At 40.4% G+C, this 23,934-nt stretch overlaps 1 protein-coding gene across 1 annotated transcript; it reads right to left on the bottom strand.

Moving 5' to 3' along the window:
• Nucleotides 1-299: 299 nt before the first annotated feature.
• NUFIP2 (nuclear FMR1 interacting protein 2) lies at nt 300-21,599 on the bottom strand (the record flags this gene model as incomplete). Its single annotated transcript, XM_084237661.1, has 4 exons — nt 21,275-21,599; nt 14,399-16,126; nt 2,722-2,754; nt 300-352 (listed from the first exon to the last, which is right to left on the bottom strand). Exons 1-4 carry the CDS (start codon nt 21,549-21,551, stop codon nt 300-302), a joined length of 2,091 nt encoding a protein of 696 aa, XP_084093787.1. The 5' UTR covers nt 21,552-21,599.
• Nucleotides 21,600-23,934: the final 2,335 nt, after the last annotated feature.

The raw sequence follows: 23,934 nt of genomic DNA on the forward strand, positions 1-23,934 counted from the left end.
ACTAACAAAAGAAAAGGAAAAAAAAACTATTCAGTACCGGAGATTAAATAACCATGTGTAGTCTCTTGAAATAAATTTGATTCCTTAAAGAAGTCTAATTACTTTCAGTTGCCTTTTTTTTTTAAATAACTATATATATATATATATATATGTATATATATATATTTGTATATATTATCCTGTGATTCTACTTATGGTTCCTCTGCTGCGTTGAAGATCTAGGAGCATAAAAGCCTGTGTCTCCCATGAACGGTGGCTCTAATATGCTGCAGAAAGGTTACAATAGGCAGTCTGGTCCTTCACTGATCTGGACTATCCATGGCTTCATTGTAAGTGATTATCCTTTCGGGATCTAGAGGGAAGGTTAAAAAAACAAATACATAAATAACAAGAATTGAGGTACCAAAATGCCCATCTTCCAAAAACAAATCCCAAATAACCATTTAAATTGCTTGTGTTAATGGAAACACAATTTAAAAATTACTTTCTCTTTGTATGAACACATGTAATTCACTTTCTCGACCCAATCAACATCCCATGGATTCCCACCAATGGAGTCCTCTAGTCAGTGAGGGTCTCAACTCCTACAGGTAAACAAGTTTATATGTCTCTCTTGATTATAAAAGCACATTTGAAAAAAGACAAAGAAAAAAACCTGGTAATCTAATACAAAAACAAACACTTGGATCTGTCTGTCTGTCTGTCCGTCTATCTATCTATTGCTCTTCTCAGCACAACGAAGTCAGTATTTATTTTCACCAGTGAGAACTATCTAGTAATGAATTGTTCAAGAATATTTAGCGCAAAAAACTTCAGGTTGGGCCTCCCCGGTGGCGCAGCAGTTGAGCGCTGGGTTGCGAAGCTGCTCGCAGCCTCTGCGGCGCCGGTTCGATCCCCGGCTGCTCCCCGGCCACCGGAGGAGGGTCCCGCATGGCGCGCAGACCTCTCCTGCCGCCCGCTGCTCCCCTCAGCAGTGTACTTCGGTCCTTCTGCCTGTTCTGCTCCCCGCTCTGGCTGTGGTGAATTCTCTCACCCTCCCGCGCTTCTGACTGTACCCAGTACATGTATAAACAAAACAAACAAACAAATAAATAAATAAAAACATGCCTCTATTAAAAAAAAAAAAAAAAAACAAAAACTTCAGGTTAAGTTAGGTTAGCAAAACTACCAGTTCAATCCTATCCTAACTTCCTGCCATACTAACAACCTTTATTTCAGCAACAGCCTATCTCTATGGATCTTTAAAATAAAACAAACTTGGGTTTAAAAAAAAAAAGTGAACGAAGACTCCAGTGTTACTCTAAAATCCTATTAGGCTGTATGCTGCTCCCCTCTTCTGGAGAGAGAATGGTTTTATTACATACTATTTCTATCATAAAAACTTTGAAATATGGGCCTCCCCTGGTGGCGCAGTGGTTGAGCACTGGGCTGTGAAGCTGCCCGCAGCCTCTGCAGCACCGGTTCGATCCCCGGCCAACAGGCGAGGGTCCCACATGGCGCGCAGACCTCTCCTGCCACGCCCACTGCTCCCCTCAGCAGTGTATTTCGTCAGTCTGCCTGTTCTGTTCCCCGCTTTGTCTCTGGTGAATTCTCTCACCGTCCTGTGTTTCCAACTGTACCCAGTGCTTGTATAAATAAATAAATAATCTTAAAAAAAAAAAAAACTTTGAAATATGCATGCTTAAGATAAAAAAACAGCAAACCAATAAAACCTGTTACCTAGTGGAAAATAAACACCAAAGACTGAAAACAACACCAAAGACTCAAGCATACCTCTAAGAATCAATCTTATTTATTCCAGAGATAATATAATATCCTTTTAGGACTCCAAATGTCATCCACTAGTAACCTGCCATGAAGGTAATACTCACTCTTAATAATAGTCATTTTACAGTAAAAACAGGCAGATCCACTTTTGAAGGCATATAATTCCAAGTCTACCTTTTTTTTTTTTAATCATTTGTATGTGAATAAGAAAGTACACAGAAATCAACTCAAAGCAAGTTAAAAGTTTGGTAGGTATCTTCAAGCCACAGCTTGTTGACAAAGACCGGGCCCAAGAACAAGGCAGGTGGAAGGAAGAGCAATGTTGGAAAATCAGGGAAACCTAACATCCTAGTCTTGTCACTTTCTAACTATAGGAATTTCTTTTATATTAACTAGTAAAGTAGGTAGGAAGTAGATTACAATTCAGTTACAAAATTCTAAAAACCCAAACCTGTTAGTGACTAGTTCTCTACACCAAACTTCTACTTTATTTCAGGTATTCTACAACTACCACATTTTAATATATTTGGTAACAAGTTGCACAATAATTAGGATAACCAACTTGAATTTTTAAAAAATTCCCAATAATGAAGATGTGGATTAGGCAGTCCCTCTTCCTTCTTCTATTCATATATGATTTATGGAGGATAAAAGAGGTTAATTTGCTATTCTTAGATTTCTAGCCATCTTTCCTGAAAACAAACAGTCCAGATTAAGTTTCTGTAACTACTGATAAAGGCTGGTCATAAATGGAATGGTTATTCATGCTGGTTTCCAAGACTTAAACTATTTATAGGCTGTCTTACTTTCATAATTAGGGAGAAAATATTCATGTTGTTCATCACCTGGCAGGTAAAGAATTCTTTCTTTTATGTGGTAGGTCACTACTCAAGTTATTCCCATCCCCAATAATGTTATTAGCACTAACATTTCAAGTAACCGAACCATTCTTACCTTGCTTCTGCAAACTCCAAACAGATTCCATTTCTGAAGGGAAAAAAAAAAAGATTATTTTACACACAAAAGCAAAGTTTGAATTATCACTAAGCTGGAGTAGTATTGAAATAGCACAGTTCTATGAAACTCAAACAAAACACTAACTTTCCTATTAATTCTTAAGTGCATCATACAGATTACCTTAAGTATTAGTCAATTATATTAGAAATCAAATTCCTGAGAGAATAATTCTGCCTATAAATAGTAAAGAGATACAAAAGCATGCTATACACAAAATATTTCTTATCTTACTCATTGTTACTAAAAAAAAAATTTTTTTTGACAATTCTTCAACAAGATGCCCAAGTCTTCTGTATAAAGCATTCATTAAATTTGATTTAGCTTCATGCTTTAGTTGATATTATACAACTTCACGTTTTAGCTGATAGTTACAGAAATCTTGTATTTTACAACAAATAAATTCCTGAATTTTGAAAATAAATTACTTTTTGCATTATGCAAAGCGTAAGTCTACATTTAATTGTATTCTGAGAGAAAAAATTAAGAGCTTTTTCATTTTAGCCCAACTATACAGTAATATTTCCTTCTCTTTCCCACTATAAACGTCAACCTGCCCCCGTCTTTATTTGGGAGCACCTGGGGCCCAACATTTGAGTCACAGAAGCAATCATACCACTCTAAAAGCAAACATACAAACTTTAGAATGAAAAAAAAAAAACCTATTTGCATATATACCTATTTGCATATCTTTAGAATACTGAAGACATTTCCTTAGCTTAAATTAGAAGATTCAGTTTTAGGTTTTACTCTATACTATTGGTTTTATATGACTCCTGGTAAGCTAACTTTCATTACCCTCAATTACGGCTTCTGGAGTAGTGAATTTACAATTTCTGAAGAAAAAGGATAACCTAACTAAAAAATTAGCCATGGGCCAGCCTACCTTCTAGCCAAGAAAAAAAATCAGCATTATTAAAGTGCTGAGAAGTTCCCCTTCCTACGAATAACTTCTATAACTAGCAGCAACTTGACTGCCTTGATTAGAATTTGTTTCCACGAAGACTTAAAGATCAGAAAAAAGAAGGAAATGAAATAGTATATACATATTATACCATGCTTACACAATCCTACTAACAAGAAGTTAGTGATAAAAAACACAGAGGAAAGGAGTGACATTAATTTTTGCCCTCTTAGGTTACAAAAAGCCTCAATTTAGAGTTTAAATATGAAATGAGAAAGGTAACTAAATGAATAGTGTAGCTTTAACTATCACAAGAGAAGCTAACAAATGAATTGCATAAAGTTACAAAGAAAGTCGCAGAAGGCACTTTCAACTATACAAAATCATAACATGGAAATTAATCTGTTTACTTAAAAGTATTAAAATATTGCCCTCTAATAGATACACACCCCCCTCCCTTTAATGTCGCAATTCTTGTAGATAGGGATCACAGCATCCTATTCCGCAAATTGTTAATTAAAATGGCCACAGGGCCAAATCTGGGAACATCAGGAAAAATTTCTGGTATTTATTAAAAATCTAATTTAGATCATCATACAAATTTGAAATTTTATTTTATCAACAATTCTTATTTGATATAAATTTACTTAAGCCATTCATCAAATGAAGAAAATGTAACATTCAATTTTCTGAAGCAGACTACTTTAATCACAATGCTTCATGTAGTAAATGTCCAATTACTTACAAGTCCTTAATTCTGAGTTTGATCCCCGGTCAGGGGGCTACCCACACGGTGTAGCATGTCTCTCCTGACTCACCTGCTGCTCCCCTCAGCAGTGTATTTCAGTCAGTCCACCTGTTCTGTTCCCCACTGTTTCTGGTGAATCCTCTCACCCCCCCTACACCTCTGGCCTGTACCCCAGTTCTTGTATGCATAAACAAATACATCTTTTAAAAAATAAAAGAAAAAGAAAGATGCAAAAATAAAATGTTTGCCCCTATGTGAGTTTAGAAGAGTAGGTAGCTTTATTGAAGGGGGATTCGAAGTAGAAGCATCAGTGTGCGGGAGACTTGGTAGTATTAAATAACAAGGTATATTGGAGGTGTCAGCAAACTGAGCATCTACAAATTTGCTTTCGCAAAACAAAGTTTTGTTGGAACAGTCACACCCACTGGAGATTTTATATATGGCTGCTTTTGTGTACAAAGCAGAATCAAGTAATTGTAACAGAGACCTTTAGAAACTCAGAAAACCTAAAATATTTACTATCTGATCCATCAGACAAAAAGTTTGCTGACCCATGCTTTAGTGGTCATAAGTAATTAAGGCTGAAAGTCACCCAAAGAAAAAGATTTAGACAAAAGAAGCTATCAGCAGCCACTGCAGCACGAGTTCTATCCCCAGGCCAGGAGTTCCATCCCCCTCTAGGGAGCTAACCCACACAGTGCAGCAGAACTCTCCTGTCTCACCTGCTGCTTCCCTCAACAGTATATTTCAGTTAATCCATCTGTTCTGCTCTGCACACTGTCTCTGGTGAATCTGCCTCTCATACACACCCCGACTGGCACCTCTGCCCCACAACCCCAGCTCTTGTATGTATACATACGTAAAATAAATCTAAAAAAAGAAAAAGGGGCCTCCCTGGTGATGCAAGGGTTTAAAACACAACCTATGAAGTAAGCCGCAGCCACTGTAGCACAAGTTCAATCCCCAGCCAGGGAGCTACCCACATGGTGCGGCAGACCTCTTCTGACCTGCCCGCTGCTCCCCTCAGCAGTGTATTTCAGTCAGTCTGCCTGTTCTGTTCCCCACTCTGTCTCTGGTGACTCCTCTCACCCACCACACCTCTGGCCTGTACCCCAGTTCTTGTATGCATAAATAAAATCTTTAAAAAAAGAAAAAGAAAAAGATTTAGACAAAAGAATACTCTTCAGGGGAAAGAGCAGAAAGACACCAAGGAGGAAAAACTTAGAAAAACAGTGGTCTGTTATTTAGAAGAGAGAGCACACAAAGGCATACATAATATTTAATCACATAGGTGAAAGGAAGTCACTGAGGAAATCTGAAGTTATTGTACTAATTAGTAATGATTTGCCAAGGCAATTGAAAAAAATGACATGACAATTCAGAAAGTGTTACTGCAAAAGCAAAGAAATTAGGACAGCTGCATTAGGAATGGAAAAAAAAATGCTGATGTTAGAGATCTAAGAATAAGGGACTATATGTTAATTCAGTAAGCAGGAAAGTAGTAGCAGGTTTGTGAAGAAACATTCAGTTTTATATACAAAGAATTCGAGAGGTGACACTAAATATATATGGTCTGAATTCAAGAGCAGTTAAAATGATAGAACTGAATAAAATTAGCATGAGACAGGGACTCAAGGAAAATCATTATCTGAAGAAAAGAGAATGGTATCAGTATTGAAGATGCAGAAAGCAGAGAAGTAGGAGAGGCATGGATATGCAAACTAGAGAGCTCAGTGAGGGAATGTTCAAGCTACTGCAATTCTTTTTTTTTTTTTAAAAAAAAAGATTTACTTATTTAGGGTCTCCCCTGGTGGCGCAGGCTGTCCGCAGCCTCTGCAGCACTGGTTCGACTGCAGCTGGCCGGCGAGGGTCCCACATGGCGTGGCAGACCTCTCCTATCTCACCCACTGCTCCCCTCAGCAGTGTATTTCAGTAGATCTGCCTGTTCTGTTCCCTGCTCTGTCTCTGGTGAATCCTCTTACCCTCCCACGCATCTGGCCTGTACTCTGGTTCTTGTATAAATGAATAAATTAATCTTAAAAAAAAAAAAAAGATTTACTTATTTATACATACAAGAATGGGAGGTGCAGGCCAGAGGTGTGGGGGGTGAGAGGATTCATCTGAGACAGAGTGGGGAACAGAACAGTGGAATGACTGAAATACACTGCTGAGGGGAGCAGTGGGCCAAACAGGAGAGGTCTGCTGCGCCATGTGGGTAGCTCCCTGGCCAGGGGATAGAACTCGTGCTGTAGTGGCTGCTGATAGTTTTATAGGTTGAGTCTTAACCCCTTGCGCCATCAGGGAGGCCCCTACAGCAATTCTTACCCAAAGTTAAGACACTTGTAACTTTCTAGTCACCTATCCCTTTTTTTCTATACCAATGTCACAACCAATGTCACTAGCCTGGTTCCAGCAGTGATATCTTATGAACATTCCTGCAGTTGTCTTTGAAATGGAGTCTTTAATCAAGTTCCCACTTTCTTTTGATACCATGGCTATCATTTCTAACATTTCAGTGGAAATTTACTCCCTGTAGGAAAACTTATTAGCACTCTGAAAATGAATAATTATTTGTCTCGTTTAAAATTTATTTCTATTTGGGCTTCCCTGGTGGTACAAGGGGTTAAGACGCAACCTATGAAGCTGTCCACAGCCTTTGCAGCACCAGTTCGATCCCAGGCAGGCCAGGGAGCAACTAGCAGACCTCTCCTGACTCACTCACTGCTCCCCTCAGCAGTGTATTTCAGTCAGTCTGCCTGTTCTGTTCCCCACTCTGTCTCTGGTGAGTCCTCTCATCCCTTGCACCTCTGGCCTATACCCCAGCTCTTGTATGCATAAATAAATTAAAAACAAAAATCTAAAAATAAAATCTATTTCTAGCATTTGACACATCAATAAATAAGATGATTAGGTTAAAAACATCTTAACTTGTATCATTCACCTTCCTTCAAACAAATTAAATAACTGGCACACTTCGAACACTATTTCATTTCTTCTATGCTAAACATTCTTCCTCTCTCTATATAATAAATAGGCCAACTTCCACTTCTTTGAATCCTGACTATCCCCTTCCTGACCTGACCCCATCATCAACCTTAGAGGTTCCCTATGTTCCAACTGTTTTTATATATTTTTCCAGAGTAATCACACCAGTAATATATTTCTCTCCCTATTGGAATAAGGTTTCTTTATGACAGGAATCCTCTTTCATTACCATTACTTTGAACAGGCTTGTTGCAATTAATACTGATATCAACAATATACTTCTCTTAAGGCAGTCAAGAAGTAATAACATAACGTTATTACAGTAGACCCATTAGAAACTGCTGATGTTCAACCTTTTTTTACTTACAAAAATAGTAATTTTAGGGCCTCCCTGGTGGCTCAAGGGTTGTTTAAGCACCACACTATGAAGCAATCTGCAGCCTCTGCAGCACTGAGTTCAATCTCCCGCCAGCCAGGGAGCTACCCACATGGCACAGCCGACCTCTCCTGACTCTCCTGCTGTTCCCCTCAGCAGTGTACTTCAGTCATTCTGCCTGTTCTGTTCCCCACTCTGTCTCTGGTGAATCCTCTCACCCCCTGCATCTTTGGCCTGTAACCCAGCTCTTGTATGCTTAAATAAATCTTTAAAAAAAATTGTAATTTTATATGATCCAACCAACCAGATTCAGCATTTAATTCTAAAATCCTTCAAAGAAAAATATGGAAGCTAAGAGGGTTAAGTTATCTACAGGCTTTTTGCCTTTAAAAATTATTTAATAATCATTTAAAACATTTCACAATCATTTTAAACAGCTTCATAAGCATGTAACATTTTTTAAAAGCTCATAATGGCTCCTCCCTCCAAGATAGTAAATCAAATGTAATGTCAAACAAATCTATCTCACACTGAGAACCCCCAGATCAACTTATGATTAATCCTGTCTTCTGATTCCTTTTATTAAGTCATTTTAAACCAAATTCTGTAAAATTTCTGAAGTAGTGACATGGTAAATTAAATTTTGGATTTGTCCCACTAATTCTGATTTACCCATCTTTTGAAAATCACTGACTATTCCAACATCATGTTTTGCTATTCTGATTTCCTCTTTCTCAACCAATCCATGAGAATCATGACTAAAAGTAAATATTGGAAGGTATTGTCTTTGGATGTGGTGAGAGGGTAGAATAGAGAAAAAAGGTAAATTGCAGCAAGATCATGCCTAATCTTTTGCAAAGACTGTCAAATTTCTCTCTACCCTTTTCCATTTAGACTATACCCACAGACAACAGAGCAGATTCTCAAATAAATTTTGCTAAGGTAGCTGGAAGTCACCACCTTCTCAGTAAATGTCAACTCCTTAATTAATTTCAGTCCTACATTCCCAATTCGGAGCTTCACCAAACCGCATTAAGCTGAATTGTCTGGACTTCTTCTAAATACACACAAAAGAAACTTGGAACCTGAGGATCTGTTTTGGTTGTGCTCATTTCTACTACTATATTTATTCTAATCCAGTTTAATTTTAAAGGTAAAATATCAAATTCAAGTTGCTTGAAATAAAAGTTCCTACTATGAGAGTGATAGACCCATTTCTGCTGAACCTCAATTATTCAGTGAAATCTGGGGCTAAATTTTAGCTGCTATAAATTCCCTAGAAATTACTTTTCAGAATAATATTAAAGTAAATACATTATTGCACTTAAAGCAGACATGAGTGTTCACACACAGTATTAGTACTAAGATGGCCAAGTAATTATAAAAATGTGTCTTATAGCATAATTAGTTGTTACAAACATTCCCATTTGTCCCATATTATGGGGGGGGGGGAGGGGGGAGCGGGGGAGGGTCTCCTTTCCAAGTCTAGGAAATTCAATTAGGGCTAAAACCAGTCAAAACTACAGGCCCAGGGCCTCCCTTGGTGGTGCAAGGTTCTTCACAGCACTATGAACCTATCTCAGCCACTGCAGCAGCAGGGTTCTATCCCCTGCCAAGGAGCTAAACCACATGATATAACAGACCTCTCCTGTCTTGCCCACTGCAGTTTATTTCAGTACATCTGCCTGTTCTGCTCCCCAATCTGTCTCTGATGAACCCACTCACTTCCCGCATCTCTGGCCTGCACCCCACCTCTTGTGTGTATAAATAAATCAATCTGGGGGGGGGGGGACTACAGGTACCTGCTAGTAAGACTATTAGAAAGAGCTATGATAATATAAGCAATCATGGAGCAGTTGCAATAAAATGGAGTAAAAGTGGAAATACATATTAAGCCTTGTGTTAAAAGGAGAAAATTTATCAACCAGAAACCCATGATCTTGCAGCAATTTATCTTCCTTCTCTATTCTACCCTCTCACCACATCCAAAGAGGATCCCTTCCAATATTTACATTTACTCATGATTCCCCAATTTTCCTATTCTTTCTCTACTTATCCTAAGTCAAAAATATTCACCATCCATCAAAACTCACTTTTAATACTGCTACTCCATTAAAACACACCCCACATTTATTCTTCCAACCTTTACCCCATTAGAAATTTTCCCACCATTAAAATGTCCTAGTCATTTGTTTCCTTCCTATAACATTTAAAATCTGGCCATATAGATTGTTTTCACCTCTACCTGATCAAGTTCTTTAAGAGAAAGATTCAACCTGTAAGTCTTTCACAACTAAGACATTATATTATTTGCCCATGGTTAAGTACATAAAAGGGAAAAAATACACACACCTCTAAATTATCCTACAACTCAGTAGTTTAGAAAAATGTGGCAGAGAAAGAGATTAAACTGAGCAAATTTTTTTTTTTTATTCTACGGCTCTAACCAGTTCTGGTGAATTAAATCACCTATGCCTATAACCTGCCACCTGTGAAGGTAACAGAAAAACAAATATTTAAAATTTCATTCAACAACCTACAGTTGCCTTGGGAATACATACCATTGATAGTTTTCATGCTGATTCATCCCAATTATCAAGAATTAAATCTTACTAGATGCATCTATATGTACTAGCCCAATTTACCCTATCAAATTATTTTTAATGACTATTCCAAAATTCTTGCTATCTTTCAGAGCAGTATTAGCCAGGCAAGATCAATCAACCTAGTTTAAATAAACACTGACTAAACACACACTCCACAATCTTATTTCAGCAGACTTGGCTTCTTCATCTAAGTTTAGATGATTTAAAAATCAAAGATTCTACTAACCTAAGCATTCTAAGAAACTACTATGAAGGAGGCAATATGGCCTGAGTATATGCAAGTTAAAAGCCATCATTCTACCAAATCCAAAGTAATAAAATGCTATAAAACCTGGAATTCACCTTTTTAAAACTCCTATCAAAAAGAACGACAATGTTTTTTAATGTTAAACTTGACTATGGTGCACTGGAGTTCATTATACTATTGGCTCCATTTTGGTGTATTTTTAAATGCCTTTATAAGCAACTTAAATAATTATTTCCTCAAAAGTTTTGTTTTACAAGAACCACATGACACACAGGAAAAAAGGACTTAACCTATCACCTTAGCTATTGGTACTGCTATGTAAAGTTACATATGCCCTCACAGAACACTAAACAGTTTCTTTTTTTTAAAGATTTATTTATTTATGCATACAAGAGCTGGGGTACAGGCCAGAAATGGCGGGGGGCGGGTAGGGGGGGGGGGAACGGCTGAGAGGATTCACCAGAGATAAGAGTGGGAAAACAGGACAGGCAGACTGAAATACACTGCTGAGGGGAGCAGCGGGAGAGACAGGCAAGGTCTGCTTCACCACGTGGTGGCTCCCTGGCAGGCCATGGGAATGGAACTCGGCCATGGGGATCGAACTCGTGCTGCAGAGGCTGTGGATTGCTTCAGAGTACAGTGTTTAACCCCATGCACCACGAGGGAGGCCCCAGAATTAATAAGTTTTATATAAGAAAAATCTGTAGCATAATACATATCAAACACTACAAGAAAAATCTCAAGAACTAGAAGTTCCATCAATCCCTTTTTATGCCTCATAGTAATTCTTCATTTCACATCCTCGTAATTGTCCTGAACACTCAGATTTTTAAAAATCTACAATACTTTTAACGCTACCAGCAATTAAATTTAATGTATAAAATGCACCATTCCTACTGAAAAGACATATAATACCCTCCTACCAATTATTTCCAAGTTACTGGAGGGCTCATTTTTGAAATTAGGAGATGTATACACAGAACTTTCAATGCTAAACCTAACCTCAACTTACTAAGAGATTACTATTAAACATTTAAAGACTACACTAAGTGGGCCTCCCTGGTGGCGCAAGGGTTAAGACGCACTCTATGAAGCTATTTGCAACCACTGCTACACAAGTTCGATCCCCCCCCCCCCCCCCCCCCCGACCCCACCAGCCAGGGAGCAACCCACATGGTGCAGCAGACCTCTCCTGCCATGCCGGCTGCTCCCCTCAGCAGTATACTTCGTCACTCTGCCTGTTCTGTTCCACGCTCTGGCTCTGGTGAATCCTCTTACCCTTCTGTGCTTCTGACTACCCAGTGCTTGTATAAATAAATAAATAAATCTTAAAAAAAAAAAAAAAGACTAAGAAAATAGAACATTTTAAAAGATATTCCAGCAGTTCAACTGATTATTCTTTTAGAGTTTTAAGAAAACTTAAAGGGGGGGGATGGGGGTGAGCCTCCCTAGTGGTGCAGAGGTTAAAGATACAGAGCTTGATTCCCAGAGTTCAATCCCCAGACCACCAGAGAACAACCCACATGGCTCAGCAGACCTCTCCCATCTTGACCACTGTTCTCCTCAGCAGTGTATTTCAGTAGATCTGCCTATTCTGCATCCCACTGTTTCAGGTGAATCCTCTCATCCCTTGCACCTCTGGATTACACCCCAGTTCTTGTATGCAAAAGATAAAAATAATAAATCTTAAAAAAAAAAAAGAACTAAGTGGGGAAAGGGCAAGTCTTAATCTATTATTCTAGGAGGGGAAAAACAACTGATACAACCTAATCTCAATTTCCAACTATAAAATTCAAGCTAATGCAATTTGCTAAGTAAAACCTTTCAGTAACACCAGCAAAACAAAATAATTGCACCATTGTAAGAGCATCTGGTTTGATTATCACTGTTTTCCTATTTAGTCCACCTATAGGGAAAATGCATAAAGATCACCTAGAAATAAGACCTTAATGCTCCTAATTTAAAAAGGCCTGCCAATTCTCTGTAATAAAAACCATACATAGCAATCAATTATCCAATTGAACAACTTGTCCCCCAAAATTTTGCAGTTTACTGTAGGAGAGCATAACACAACCAGACATCCCCTCGAGCGCACACAAAAACCACCTGTACAAAACACTTTGATGAAGATTTTCCAAGTTATGGTCTCTGGAGAGCAAAGGCACAGGAAAAAAAAAAACAACACTCAACTTCCCAGGAAGACTTTAACTTATAATCACCCACCATGTCTTAAAGACACTAAGGATTTCTGAAAACATCCAGCTCCTGACTTTAAAAGAACAGTGTGCTGGAGAAGACAGGGAATTTTATTTGCTGGGATTCCAGGATTCCTACTCCTAAACTCCCATAAGGCAATTCTATTACTTACTCCCACATTTTTTGAAGGAAGAAACAGAAAAAGGACATCTGTTTACTTTTCTAAATGTCTTTCAATTTGCAGATAAGGAAAGGTATGCAGACTAATTTGTTTTAAAGTCACAAACAGCTTTGTCACTCATCTGAGGTAGTGATTCTTCCAGGGAGAATATGGTAATTACTTCATTCCCACAACCTGATAAATTGCTCCTTCTCTGCAATTTTAAGTTATAGCCTTAAAGAGCCACTGTTAAAAATGAGAAGGTGCAATATGTATTAGGTGTGTGCGTGCATGCATGCATGCCATAGGGATTCTGTAAGGGGAGGGAAGAAGGGAGTGCAACTGAAGTAAAAATTGAAAATCACTGTTCTCAAAAGTATCTTGGTTGCAAACATCATTCATTAAACCTCAATATTTGCTGTAAGATTTAAATTAACTATGCCGTACAGCATTTTTTTCTTTATGACACAAATAAACCACATTCTAAGAAAGTTATTAGCATGAAACTTGAAAGACAGGGCCTCCCTGGTGGCGCAAGGGGTTAAGTCTTAGCACTATGAAGCTATCCTACAGCCACTGCAACAGGAGTTCAATCCCCCTGCCAGGGAGCTACCCACTTGGTGCAGTAGACCTCTCCTGCCTTGCCTGCTGCTCCCCTCAACAGTGTTTTCAGTCAGCCTGCTTTTCTGTTCCCCACTCTGTCTCCTGTGAATCCTCTCACTCCCGCCACTGTACCTCTGGCCTGTACCCCAGTTCCTCTATGCATAAATAAATCTTTGAGAAAAAACAACATAAAAAAATAACTGGTTCCCTTTAAATTGGGGCTTTAAGGCCATGTAAAGTACAGACTCACAAAAGCCTGATTTCTAAGGGAAAAAAATAGTTTGACACTCCATCTTTTTGTATTCCTCAAAAACATGGCTCCTACTCATTTTAAGCAAGCTAAAACTACCAAGTTCACAAACAAAGCATAGGATAGGAAAAGCAAAAGGTAACATCTGTTCAAAGAAAAATGTTGAGGACAATATAATATATTCTTCCAATATAATAATAACTCCTATATAGTCTCCTAATACACACACGTTTTATTTTTAAGAGAAAATATATCACCACTTTAGGCAACACCTCCTCCATCCCTCTTTATTTTTGAACCAGGTAGGTTAATTATCCCTGTCTGCATAAAAAGAAATGATTTTAAATTAAAAACTTCAACCACACTATTTCAAAAGACTCAATTATAGTTTGATATCAGCTGTTTATCCAAACTTATTCTCAGCCTAGTTCTAAAATTTTTAATCTCAGAGTAATTTCTAAAATGCACTCTTAATACAACAGCTAACAAATGTATTAAAAATTGACCAATAAGAATTTTCATAAAGGAAACAAATGAGTTACCTTTAGTGTGATATACAATAGCAGCCCTCAGGTCAAAAGAACCCCAGCTATCATTCCTTTCTAGGCCTCTCTGGTATCTCTGTTCTTTGGCAGAGCCTAACAAAGTGTTCGTAGGAGAGGCCAGAGGATTTTGATTTTCTATCTCGTAGTCCTTTGAGAGAAACACTAAAGCACCTTGACTACTGGTGTCTGCTTTTTGCAGGTCACCTATATGACTGGATTCCAATGATAAGGCTCCACTCTCACTAGTAGTCCCAGATTTTAGAATGCTGCCCAGAACTTGAGGACTAGTCCGTTTTTCCAGCTCATATGCCTTGGGAAACACAGGATGCTCAGTTCCTGAGGGGAGTATTTCGGCACCCTGTGAAACCAAAGTGGCAGGATATTCCCCTTGAAATGTCACCTCCATCACTTTATGATCTGATGACTTCCCAGTAACAGTGTCAGGGCCAGCACTGGGCTCATTTATAAATGATAAACCCCACTGATTCTGGAAGATATCCCCCAGGTTTTGTTGATCTGTCTGAGAGGGTAGATCCACTTGTGCTGTGCTCAACAGCACAGTTTGCATATTTGAAGGGTAGATAAAAAGGCTAGACTTAATTTGTTCAACAGCTGCTGAAGTCAGATTCATGTCCTGGAGAACTGAATCAGTCCCAGAAGAGATGGGTGTTAGAGTATTAGCAGCAGTGGTTAGCAGTGGCTGACCCCCTGGAGAATACACACTTGCATCAGTCCCTGCTAAAACAGGTCCATTAGAAAAGTTGGCTGAAGTAACAGATTTCAGCGCTGACATAGGGACCTGGGATAACCGACTTGAAGACTGAGTCTGAGCTTCCCCAGCAGATGACGAGGAAGAGGATGATGATGAAGATGGTGACACGGAAGAGTTCTGTACAGTTTTGTTGAGGTTTTCCTTAACTTTGCTTGCATAACTTATTTTAGGAACTATTTTAGCACTGCTATTGTCCACTGGAAAAACTGGGGGTGGTTTAAAGAGAGTCCACGAGTCCTCTTTGGAGACAACAGCAGAAGCATGCTTTCCTTTGGGCCGATCATCAAACTTTTTGCTGCTCACACCAGGTTTAATATCGGAACTTTTCCGTAGCATATCGCCCATGGCAGGTTTTCCTCGACTTGTTCCTCCAGGACCAGCTTCATACTTCCAAATGGGCTTTGAACCATCTACTCGATTTCCCTTTTGTTCATTACAATCAGGCTTGAAAGTTTCAAGTCCCTGTTTTAAGGTCGGGACACTTGTCTCTTGTTGCATTATTTTGTCCTGCACTAAATTAAGGTTTTCACAACCCTTGGCACTATTGCGCCTAGCTTTCCTTTTTTTAGGAGTGGTATATCCACTCTCAGATCCACTACCATCATTATCTGCTCCTTTGCCCATATAACCATTAGTGATATAGCCAGAATTACTTGTTACAACAACACCATTTGGAATAGCTATAATATCAGTCTTTTCTACAGACTGGTTCTCTCCAGATTTATTTTCATAAGACTTCCCATTCTTTTTGTCCATACTGTTTTTCTGAATAAAATTTCTGGTTTTAATTCCTGCTTTTCCAAAGGTGCTGGTCTTTACAGTCTGCTTCAGATTAGTGTCTACAATTTGGTTGCCATTGATGACCCTGGAAATAGGGGTGGTAGTTTCATCAGAACCCAGACTCTTTAAAGATATTTCTCTTTCTCCAGCATTACCATTTAGTTCACCATAGCCTGAGGAGGAAAGAAAAAAAGTTTTAAAAATTACAATATGTAAATTGCAGTAAAACCTGTTTACTTACTGTGTGCTAGACACTATGCTATGAGCTTTAGCTTTACCTGTTATATTTCACAACTCTGAGAAGACACTTATGCCCATTTTATAGATTAGGAAGTCTTCTAAGTAAGAGACAACTCAGCTGGGATTCAAACTAAAGTGCAAGATCAGAAAGAACAAGTCCTCCTCAGCAGTATGCCATAATCTCCCTCTCATTTAACAAAAAGCAACCTCCCAATCATTCTTACAGGCTGTTATAAAATTTCTTTTACAATTAAGAGCAGAGCTACCCTCCAGGCAAAATCAAGTTAGGGCTGGTGGTCATTATCTTAAATAGTTTCTACTACATTCTATCACACAAAAAATCTAACATTTGAATTATTCTATCCTAGTCCTAAATCAAATATTTCCCACATCATACTTAAGACTAGATCATAAAATGTTTGAAATCAAAATACCCATGTACCAATGTTTCTAATCTTCCTAAGATATTTTCTTCACTTTATATTTAGGTAAACAGATTCTCAGAGAAACTAAGTAACTGACCTAAGCCACAAAGTCAAAGAACTAAGGCCTCCCTGGTGGCGCAGGGGGTTGAGCACAACACTGTGAAGCAATCTGCAGCCTCTGCAGCACAAGTTCAATTCCTGGCTGGCCAGGGAGCTACCCACATGGCACAGCAGACCTCTCCCATCTCACCTGCTGCTCCCCTCAGCAGTGTATTTCGGTCGGTCAGCCTGTTCTGCTCCCCGCTCTGCCTCTGGTGAATCCTCTCACTGCCCCCACACCTCTGGCCTGTACCCCAGCTCTTGTATTCATAAATAAATAAATCTTTAAAAAAAAAAGTCAAAAAACTAGAAATCTTGAACTCTGTCTGGAACCCATGATTTCCTATCACTATGAAATACAGCCTACTCAATGTCTCTTAGCAGAAAGCAAGTATTCACTAACAACTACAGTGAAAGGTATCTTTCATTCAATTTTAACTATTATAAACTTGTTTATTATTATAGGTTGTTCAATTGGGTCAACAACTTTTCCCATTTCCTAACTAGTAAAAAAGGTGTAAGTTATCTTTCCATGAAATGTTCCCAAAAGCATCTTGAGATCAAGTCATGAGAAAAAGATGCATGATAGAAGAATACATTCATTTAAGGCAACTCTTCAGGGAATGGAGGATAAAATAATACCAAGTTATTTGCATTTGTCACTTTCATTCGGTCTTCAACTTCTGAAGCCTAAAACACACATGAGCTTGTGTATTTTTGTTTAGTCAATATGCTAAACAGCAACTGACATAACGCAAATCAAAAGTCCTTTGTACATTTTAAGAGTATAAGGACATATTAAGATTTTTTTTTAAGTTTGAGAACCACTGTTTTATTTTATTTTTTTTTAATAGAGGCATGTTTTATTTATTTATTTGTTTGTTTGTTTTTTTGTTTATACATGCACTGGGTACAGTCAGAAGCGCGGGAGGGTGAGAGAATTCACCAGAGCCAGAGCAGGGAGCAGAACAGGCAGAAGGACCGAAGTACACTGCTGAGGGGAGCAGCGGGCAGCAGGAGAGGTCTGCGCGCCATGTGGGACCCTCCTCCAGTGGCCGGGGAGCAGCTGGGGATCGAACCGGCGCCACAGAGGCCGCGGGCAGCTTCGCAACCCAGCGCTCAACCGCTGCGCCACCACTGTTTTAAATGAACTTGATATGGTATATAACATAATTTAGGAAGATTCACAACATCACTTACTATAATTTTAAGTCACTCATTCTCCAGAAAAAAAGGAGGGAACACTAAAAATGAGGAAAAAAGGCATTTTCTTCCACAGAATTAACTTTAAGGAAATAACAAAACATACTTAAGACATTCCTAAAATAGACTGGCACAGGACTTGTACCATGCAAGAATGTATTCTATGAAGGTCTTACCTTCTGTAGAGTTACATTTTATTTTTGGCTGCTGAAAAAGCTGTAATAGCCAATCAAGTCAAAATCTTGGTGGAAAAAGTCTAACTATGAAACAATAAGGCAGAGATCACTGTTTAGAATGTTTTCTAAAAATTCAATACTCTAAATATTTTAAGCAGATCTAAGCTGACCCTTGCACAACTCTAGGCCCAAGAGAAGAAACTGCTTATGTCATGTAACATATTAATAGGTTAAAACAAAGTTTTGTATCATTGGGCCCACTAACCATAATCTTTCAGAGCTCAAAGACAGTCTGTCTTAAAACATCCAAAAACAAAATAAAACAAAATTCATTGTCCAAACTAAGCTGAACCAAAACCAAGACAAGTGAACTGAAATAATGCTTCCTAAGATTACTAATATTTCATAGCTCCAAAATCAGAACGCACTGTATAAACACCTCAGAGACCACTATACATCCATCTCCAAGTTTTAATGACAAAACAGCTTTCACTTAACTATATAAATTTCCCCATGGCAACTTTGTTGGTATGCCGAAAGTCTGCCAGAGAAACATTTTCTTTGTAAAATTTAGGTATTTAAAAGAATGTAATCACTAAAAATTACTGAGAAAAATCATAGAACTGCTAGTGCTAAAGCATCTAACCCTACTTCAAATGGATTCAGTAAAACTTCAGTCTTGATGAATTTTGCTTTTTGAATTAGAAAACGAAATTACAGGAATAAATTTGGCCCTCTCCTGCGCCCTCTTCTGGATAAAGAAAAGCTGTTCCTCTTTGGGTTTGTGGGTAATGGGTCATAAAGCCAGCCCCAACATATTAGATATATTTTAAAATTTTTCATTAATTCTCTTAGTGTATTAGCATTGTGCATGTTGAAACAACAGTACTGTGACCAGGACACATATGAGAAACTGCTCATCTCAAATTGTTTACATTCTCTCTATGTAGCTAAGACCAGTTTCCCCTATTTGTGCCCTTCTAGAATAACACATACTAATTTGAAGAATGCCAACTTGAGTGGTTCAGGGAGCTGCTTCCACATGTAGAGTCCTTCAGAGAATCATCAATACCTGACTGACAAAACACAATTTTCCAATCTGAAAATACAGCATATATTCCAAGATTTTCTCACCTTAAAGTTGAAAAAAAGTGCTAACATTAAAAAGATCTAGTGCTTTATAAATTCTTACAATTTTTAAACTATTATAAATCCTTAGGATTAAACACTCTTTACACAGATATATGTTCACTTCTACAGCACACCATCAGTCTCCACCATGCCCAATATGGAAAGTCTTGACATTCCAATTTCAGTCTTCAAAGTTACATTAAGTCTGCAACAGAAAAGCAGATTTTCTACAGTTCTCAGAACTGTTTGACATGCTGGGTTTAACAAGTCACTTAGTCACTTTCTTACCATTCCCTTCATTTACTTTTTATTCATTAGGAATCCTTTCAAAAACAAAAAATCTGCGTGGTTATAAACTTTTGAGTTCATTTCTTTTCAAATGTTTTTAAAAATGACTTTAACCCTCAATCTAACATTTGCTAAAAACAGAGTTTGGGGGATCAATATCCGTTTTAAAATGGGAAAACACCTTTCTTTTTAAGAAAAAAAAAAAGCCTCATCTGAAACAAGATGGTAGTGAACTAAGCTCATGGATGAGCCACCTCGTTTCACCCTTAAGGACAAGAAAGAAGGGTCAAAACAACTCGCCCTCACCGTCATCCAATCAAGTATTTTTTAATCCCTCTCCTCAAAAACACTACCCAAGCCCAGAAGGTAAATGTTGGGGGGGGGGGCTAAAGGGAGATGGAACAAGATTTTTTTGGGGGGTGGGGGGGGTAAAAAAATGAGCTGCTGGAAGGAAAGGGCCCAAGTGAAAGCCTAAGAGGCGGAGTCGTGAGCGAACCTGGCAGAAGACGAGGTTCCTGTGGCAGAGAAACTCGTGACCGGGGAGCCTGGTTCCCGCTGGGTACCCCACCCGGCCTTCAGGCACCGCCTCTACCGAAAATGTGCCCCCCTCCTCCCCAGCTCCCCGGCCCCGAGGAGGGCCGCGGTCGCCACCCGCGGCCTCCTTCTCCTTGGGCTCCGCTTCGACGCCGACTCTCCACCCCGACCGCCAGCGCCTCCCGCCGCACCAGGGAGCGGGAAACAGGGCCGGCGGCGCGCGGGGCCCGGCGCAGGCCGCTCCCCTCGTGGCCGCTTCCCTCCCCCACCCCAACCGCCCCCGCCCCTCACCCCAGGGACCCGCCCGGGGCCGCGCGGCCGCCACCGGGTTACACAACCCGGCCGGCGACGGGGGGGAGGGGTGGCCGCGGGCCGGGGGTGTCCCCGCAGTGCCTGGGGCGAGGCGGCGGCTGGTGGGGATACCGAGCCACCGGCTCAGCCGCGCCGAGTGCCCCTCGACACCCTTCCCCCTCCGCTCCTCAGTGGGCCGGAGTCGGTGACAGGAATCGGCTTCCAACATGGCGGACAGGAAGCGGCCCCGCGAGAAGGAGAGAACATTCCAGCCGCGCCGGCTCTGGGGGGAGCGGACCCGGGGCGCGGGCCTCGGGAGGAGCTGCGGGGACACACTGCGGGGTCCGGCGCCCAAAAGAGGCGCTTAGGGGTGGAAACGGCCCGAAAGACGAGGGGTCCCAACCGCCCCCCTCGACAGGGAACCCCAAGGCCACAGGTGGGCTTGGGGTGGCGGGTGAGGGAAGACACTTCCTCAACTCTGTCCACCTATCCTCTCCTCACCGCCTGCAAAAGGGCCTCGCGACACCACCAGAGTGGAGGTTGACTAGGCCTTCCTGAGTTACACCCCGAAGATTTGGGGGGCTAGGTTCGCCCTATTCAGGACCCCGAAATTAACGTCCCTCAGGGCCGCTAAAAGGTAAACGGGAAAGAAATAAGGCGAGACTTCCCCCGCCGACCGGCCGGGTCTCCCTCCAGCCCGGGCGGGGGCCGGGAAGGTCACACCGGCCTGTTTGGGCCTCTCCCATGCTGAGGAGGATAGGGCGCTGCACACCCCGCGTCCCAGGCCGAGCTTCGCGAATGAAAAGGAGCTTTCCAGACCCGCAAGGCACAGACACGCACACACCCGACCCCGTCCGCGCTTTCCAGATCCAGCCCCACCCCCATCTCCCCTACCCTCCCTGCCCCCTTCCCCCACTCGTCCTCCCTTCCAGACCTATTTTCTTCTTCGGCGTTTCCTGGTGCTGCTGGAGGGCGTGTTTCTGCTCATGTTTCAGCGGCTTCGGCTGGGCCTTGGGGCTGCCCTCGGCTCCATGCTGCAGGTACTGGTGAGACTGCTGGTGATGGTGGTGGTGATGGTGGTTGTGATTGTAGAAATAATAATGGTGGTGGTGGTGCGACTGCTGCTGCTGCTGCTGCTGCTGGGGATGGTGGTGCGGATGGTGGTGGCTGTGATGGTGCTGAGGCTGTGGCTGGCCGGACTTCTCCTCCATTGAAAGCGGCTGGGACTCCCTGGCTGAGGCTGCGGGCTGCTGCACCGTCAGGATCTGAGGCTGCTTCTCAGAGCTCACTCAGTATATCTGAGCGCGTCTCGCCAGCGCACTGGTTAACCGAGGCAGGCTGCGAGATTGGCAGCCGCGCTCCAGCAATCAGGAGCCACGCTGCGCGGCAGGCCCCGCCCCTAGCCCAAATCCTCTTTCCTTCCCCTTTGCCGCTGCCTCCTGGCCAACGCCACTTACCCTATGCAACCTCACTGGGCCCGGCCTTCAACGTCAGCACTATGGCTCTCTCTTCTGTCGCTTTCTCTTCTTCACCGCGCAGTCTGCGAACAGCACTTTCTACACTCCTGGCCCTCAAGCAAGCTCGGGTCGAGTGTAGCAGATTCCACTGGCGATTTCACAGGCTCTGGGAGCCATCTGATGGTTTTGCACCTCCTAGAATCCGGTGGCTTGAAAAAAAATCTTTTCCGGGTAATCAGAGGGGAAGCTCAGTTCCCTTAACCCCGAGACCACTAGAGGGGCAATACAAAAAGAGGAAATAAATACATTTTTAAGAACACAAGAGCTTCACAATCTAGTAGATCATTTTGTATTCTAGATTCATTTTGCTTTGTATTCATATGCTAATCTCTTCCTTTCCACGAAGGGATTATAGGGTTCCACAATGGGGTATCTGTGTAATTTTCTAAAAGGGCACAAAGGGTTTAAATCATTGTTTCTTGTAGTTCGAGGCAAGAGAGAGCAGGAGGAATTAAAATCTACACTAAAGTAGATATGTGTGTGTGTGTGTGTGTAACTTTGCAGGTGAGGTCAACTGTGGAAGCAAGACAGGTTTTAGAATGAAGTTTCAAGAGCAAAAGAAAGGGGAAAGAACAGTTTTTTAAAATTTGTATTTGTGAAAAATACAGTTTATAGTGTTGATGTAACTTATTCTGCATTATCACATCAGAGACTAGGGATTTTTTTAAAGTCAAATGTTAGAGTCAGGATAGTGGTTACCAAGGAAGGAAGTAAAGAATTCCAATGGGGAGGGACACAGGGTTACCCTTTGGTTATATTTTATTTCCTAACCTAGGTGGTGATTACACATAATTTGCTTTATAATTATTTCTGAAACTGGATATATATGTATAACACGCTTTTCTTGTTGTATGTTATATGGGGGAAATTTTTTTGTTTACCATAAAACATAAAATTACCTCTTTAGTCATTTTCAAGTATATGTTCAATGACAGTAAGTACATTCACATTGTTGTGCAACTACCACCATTGTCCATCTTCAGAACTTTTTCATCATCCCAAACTGATACTCTGCATCCACTGAACAACAATGGCTCTCTCATCTCCCCAACCCCCGGTAACCACTATGCTATTTTCTCTCTCCAGGATCCTCATACAGGTGGAATCAGACCTTTTGTGTCTGATTTATTTCACTTAGCATAATAATGTCTTCAAGATCTATACATGTTTTGCTTTGTATCAGAATTCCCTTTTTATTTTTATTTATTTTTATTTATTTTTTTTTAATTTTTTTTTAAAGATTTATTTATTTATACAAGCACTGGGTACAGTCAGAAGCACGGGAGGGTGAGAGAATTCACCAGAGCCAGAGCGGGGAACAGAACAGGCAGACCGAGGAAGTACACTGCTGAGGGGAGCAGCGGGCTGCAGGAGAGGTCTGTGCACCATGTGGGACCCTCGCCCTCCCGGTGGATCCGGATCGAATCGGTGCTGCAGAAGCTGTGGCAGCTTTGCAACCCAGCGCTCAACCGCTGTGTCACCGGGGAGGCCCAGAATTCCCTTTTTAAAGCTGAACAATATTCCCTGTATGTATATGTCACATTTTGTTTACCCTTTTATTTGGAGATGGACACATGGATTCTTTCTCCAATACATTTGTAATTTACAATTTTTAAATGTGACTTCAATTCCTATAGCAGGACAACATAAAACGCTTGAAAGTAAATTCATGCTCTAAGATAAATGTCAACACAAAAGCATAATTAAAAGGTAAAAAGCCTATTTCCAAAGGTAAATGTCAGAATCTAGACAATCATGATTAGTCCTCGATTTGTTCCATATAGTGAGAATTTGCATTGCCTCGCTAAATTTTATTTTATTTATTTATTTTTGTTCTTTAAGAATGTAAGTATAGTGGGGAAGACAAATATTTTTATAAGTACTTACAAGTTTCTTATTTTCAAAAATGACAGTTATTTGACAGTTTCCCTTGTAGAAAAGAACTAAGGAGTTGGTCAAAATACATTTTTTTGTTTTTTCTTAATATTTTATTTTATATAATTTAGATCATTTTTCATTTTTGCACAATGTATGCATTTTTATTTTAATTATATTCCCCATACAATTACACCCCCCC

This window comes from Talpa europaea (genome assembly GCF_964194135.1).
Source record: "Talpa europaea genome assembly, chromosome: 7".
Classification (NCBI taxonomy): Eukaryota; Metazoa; Chordata; class Mammalia; order Eulipotyphla; family Talpidae; genus Talpa; species Talpa europaea.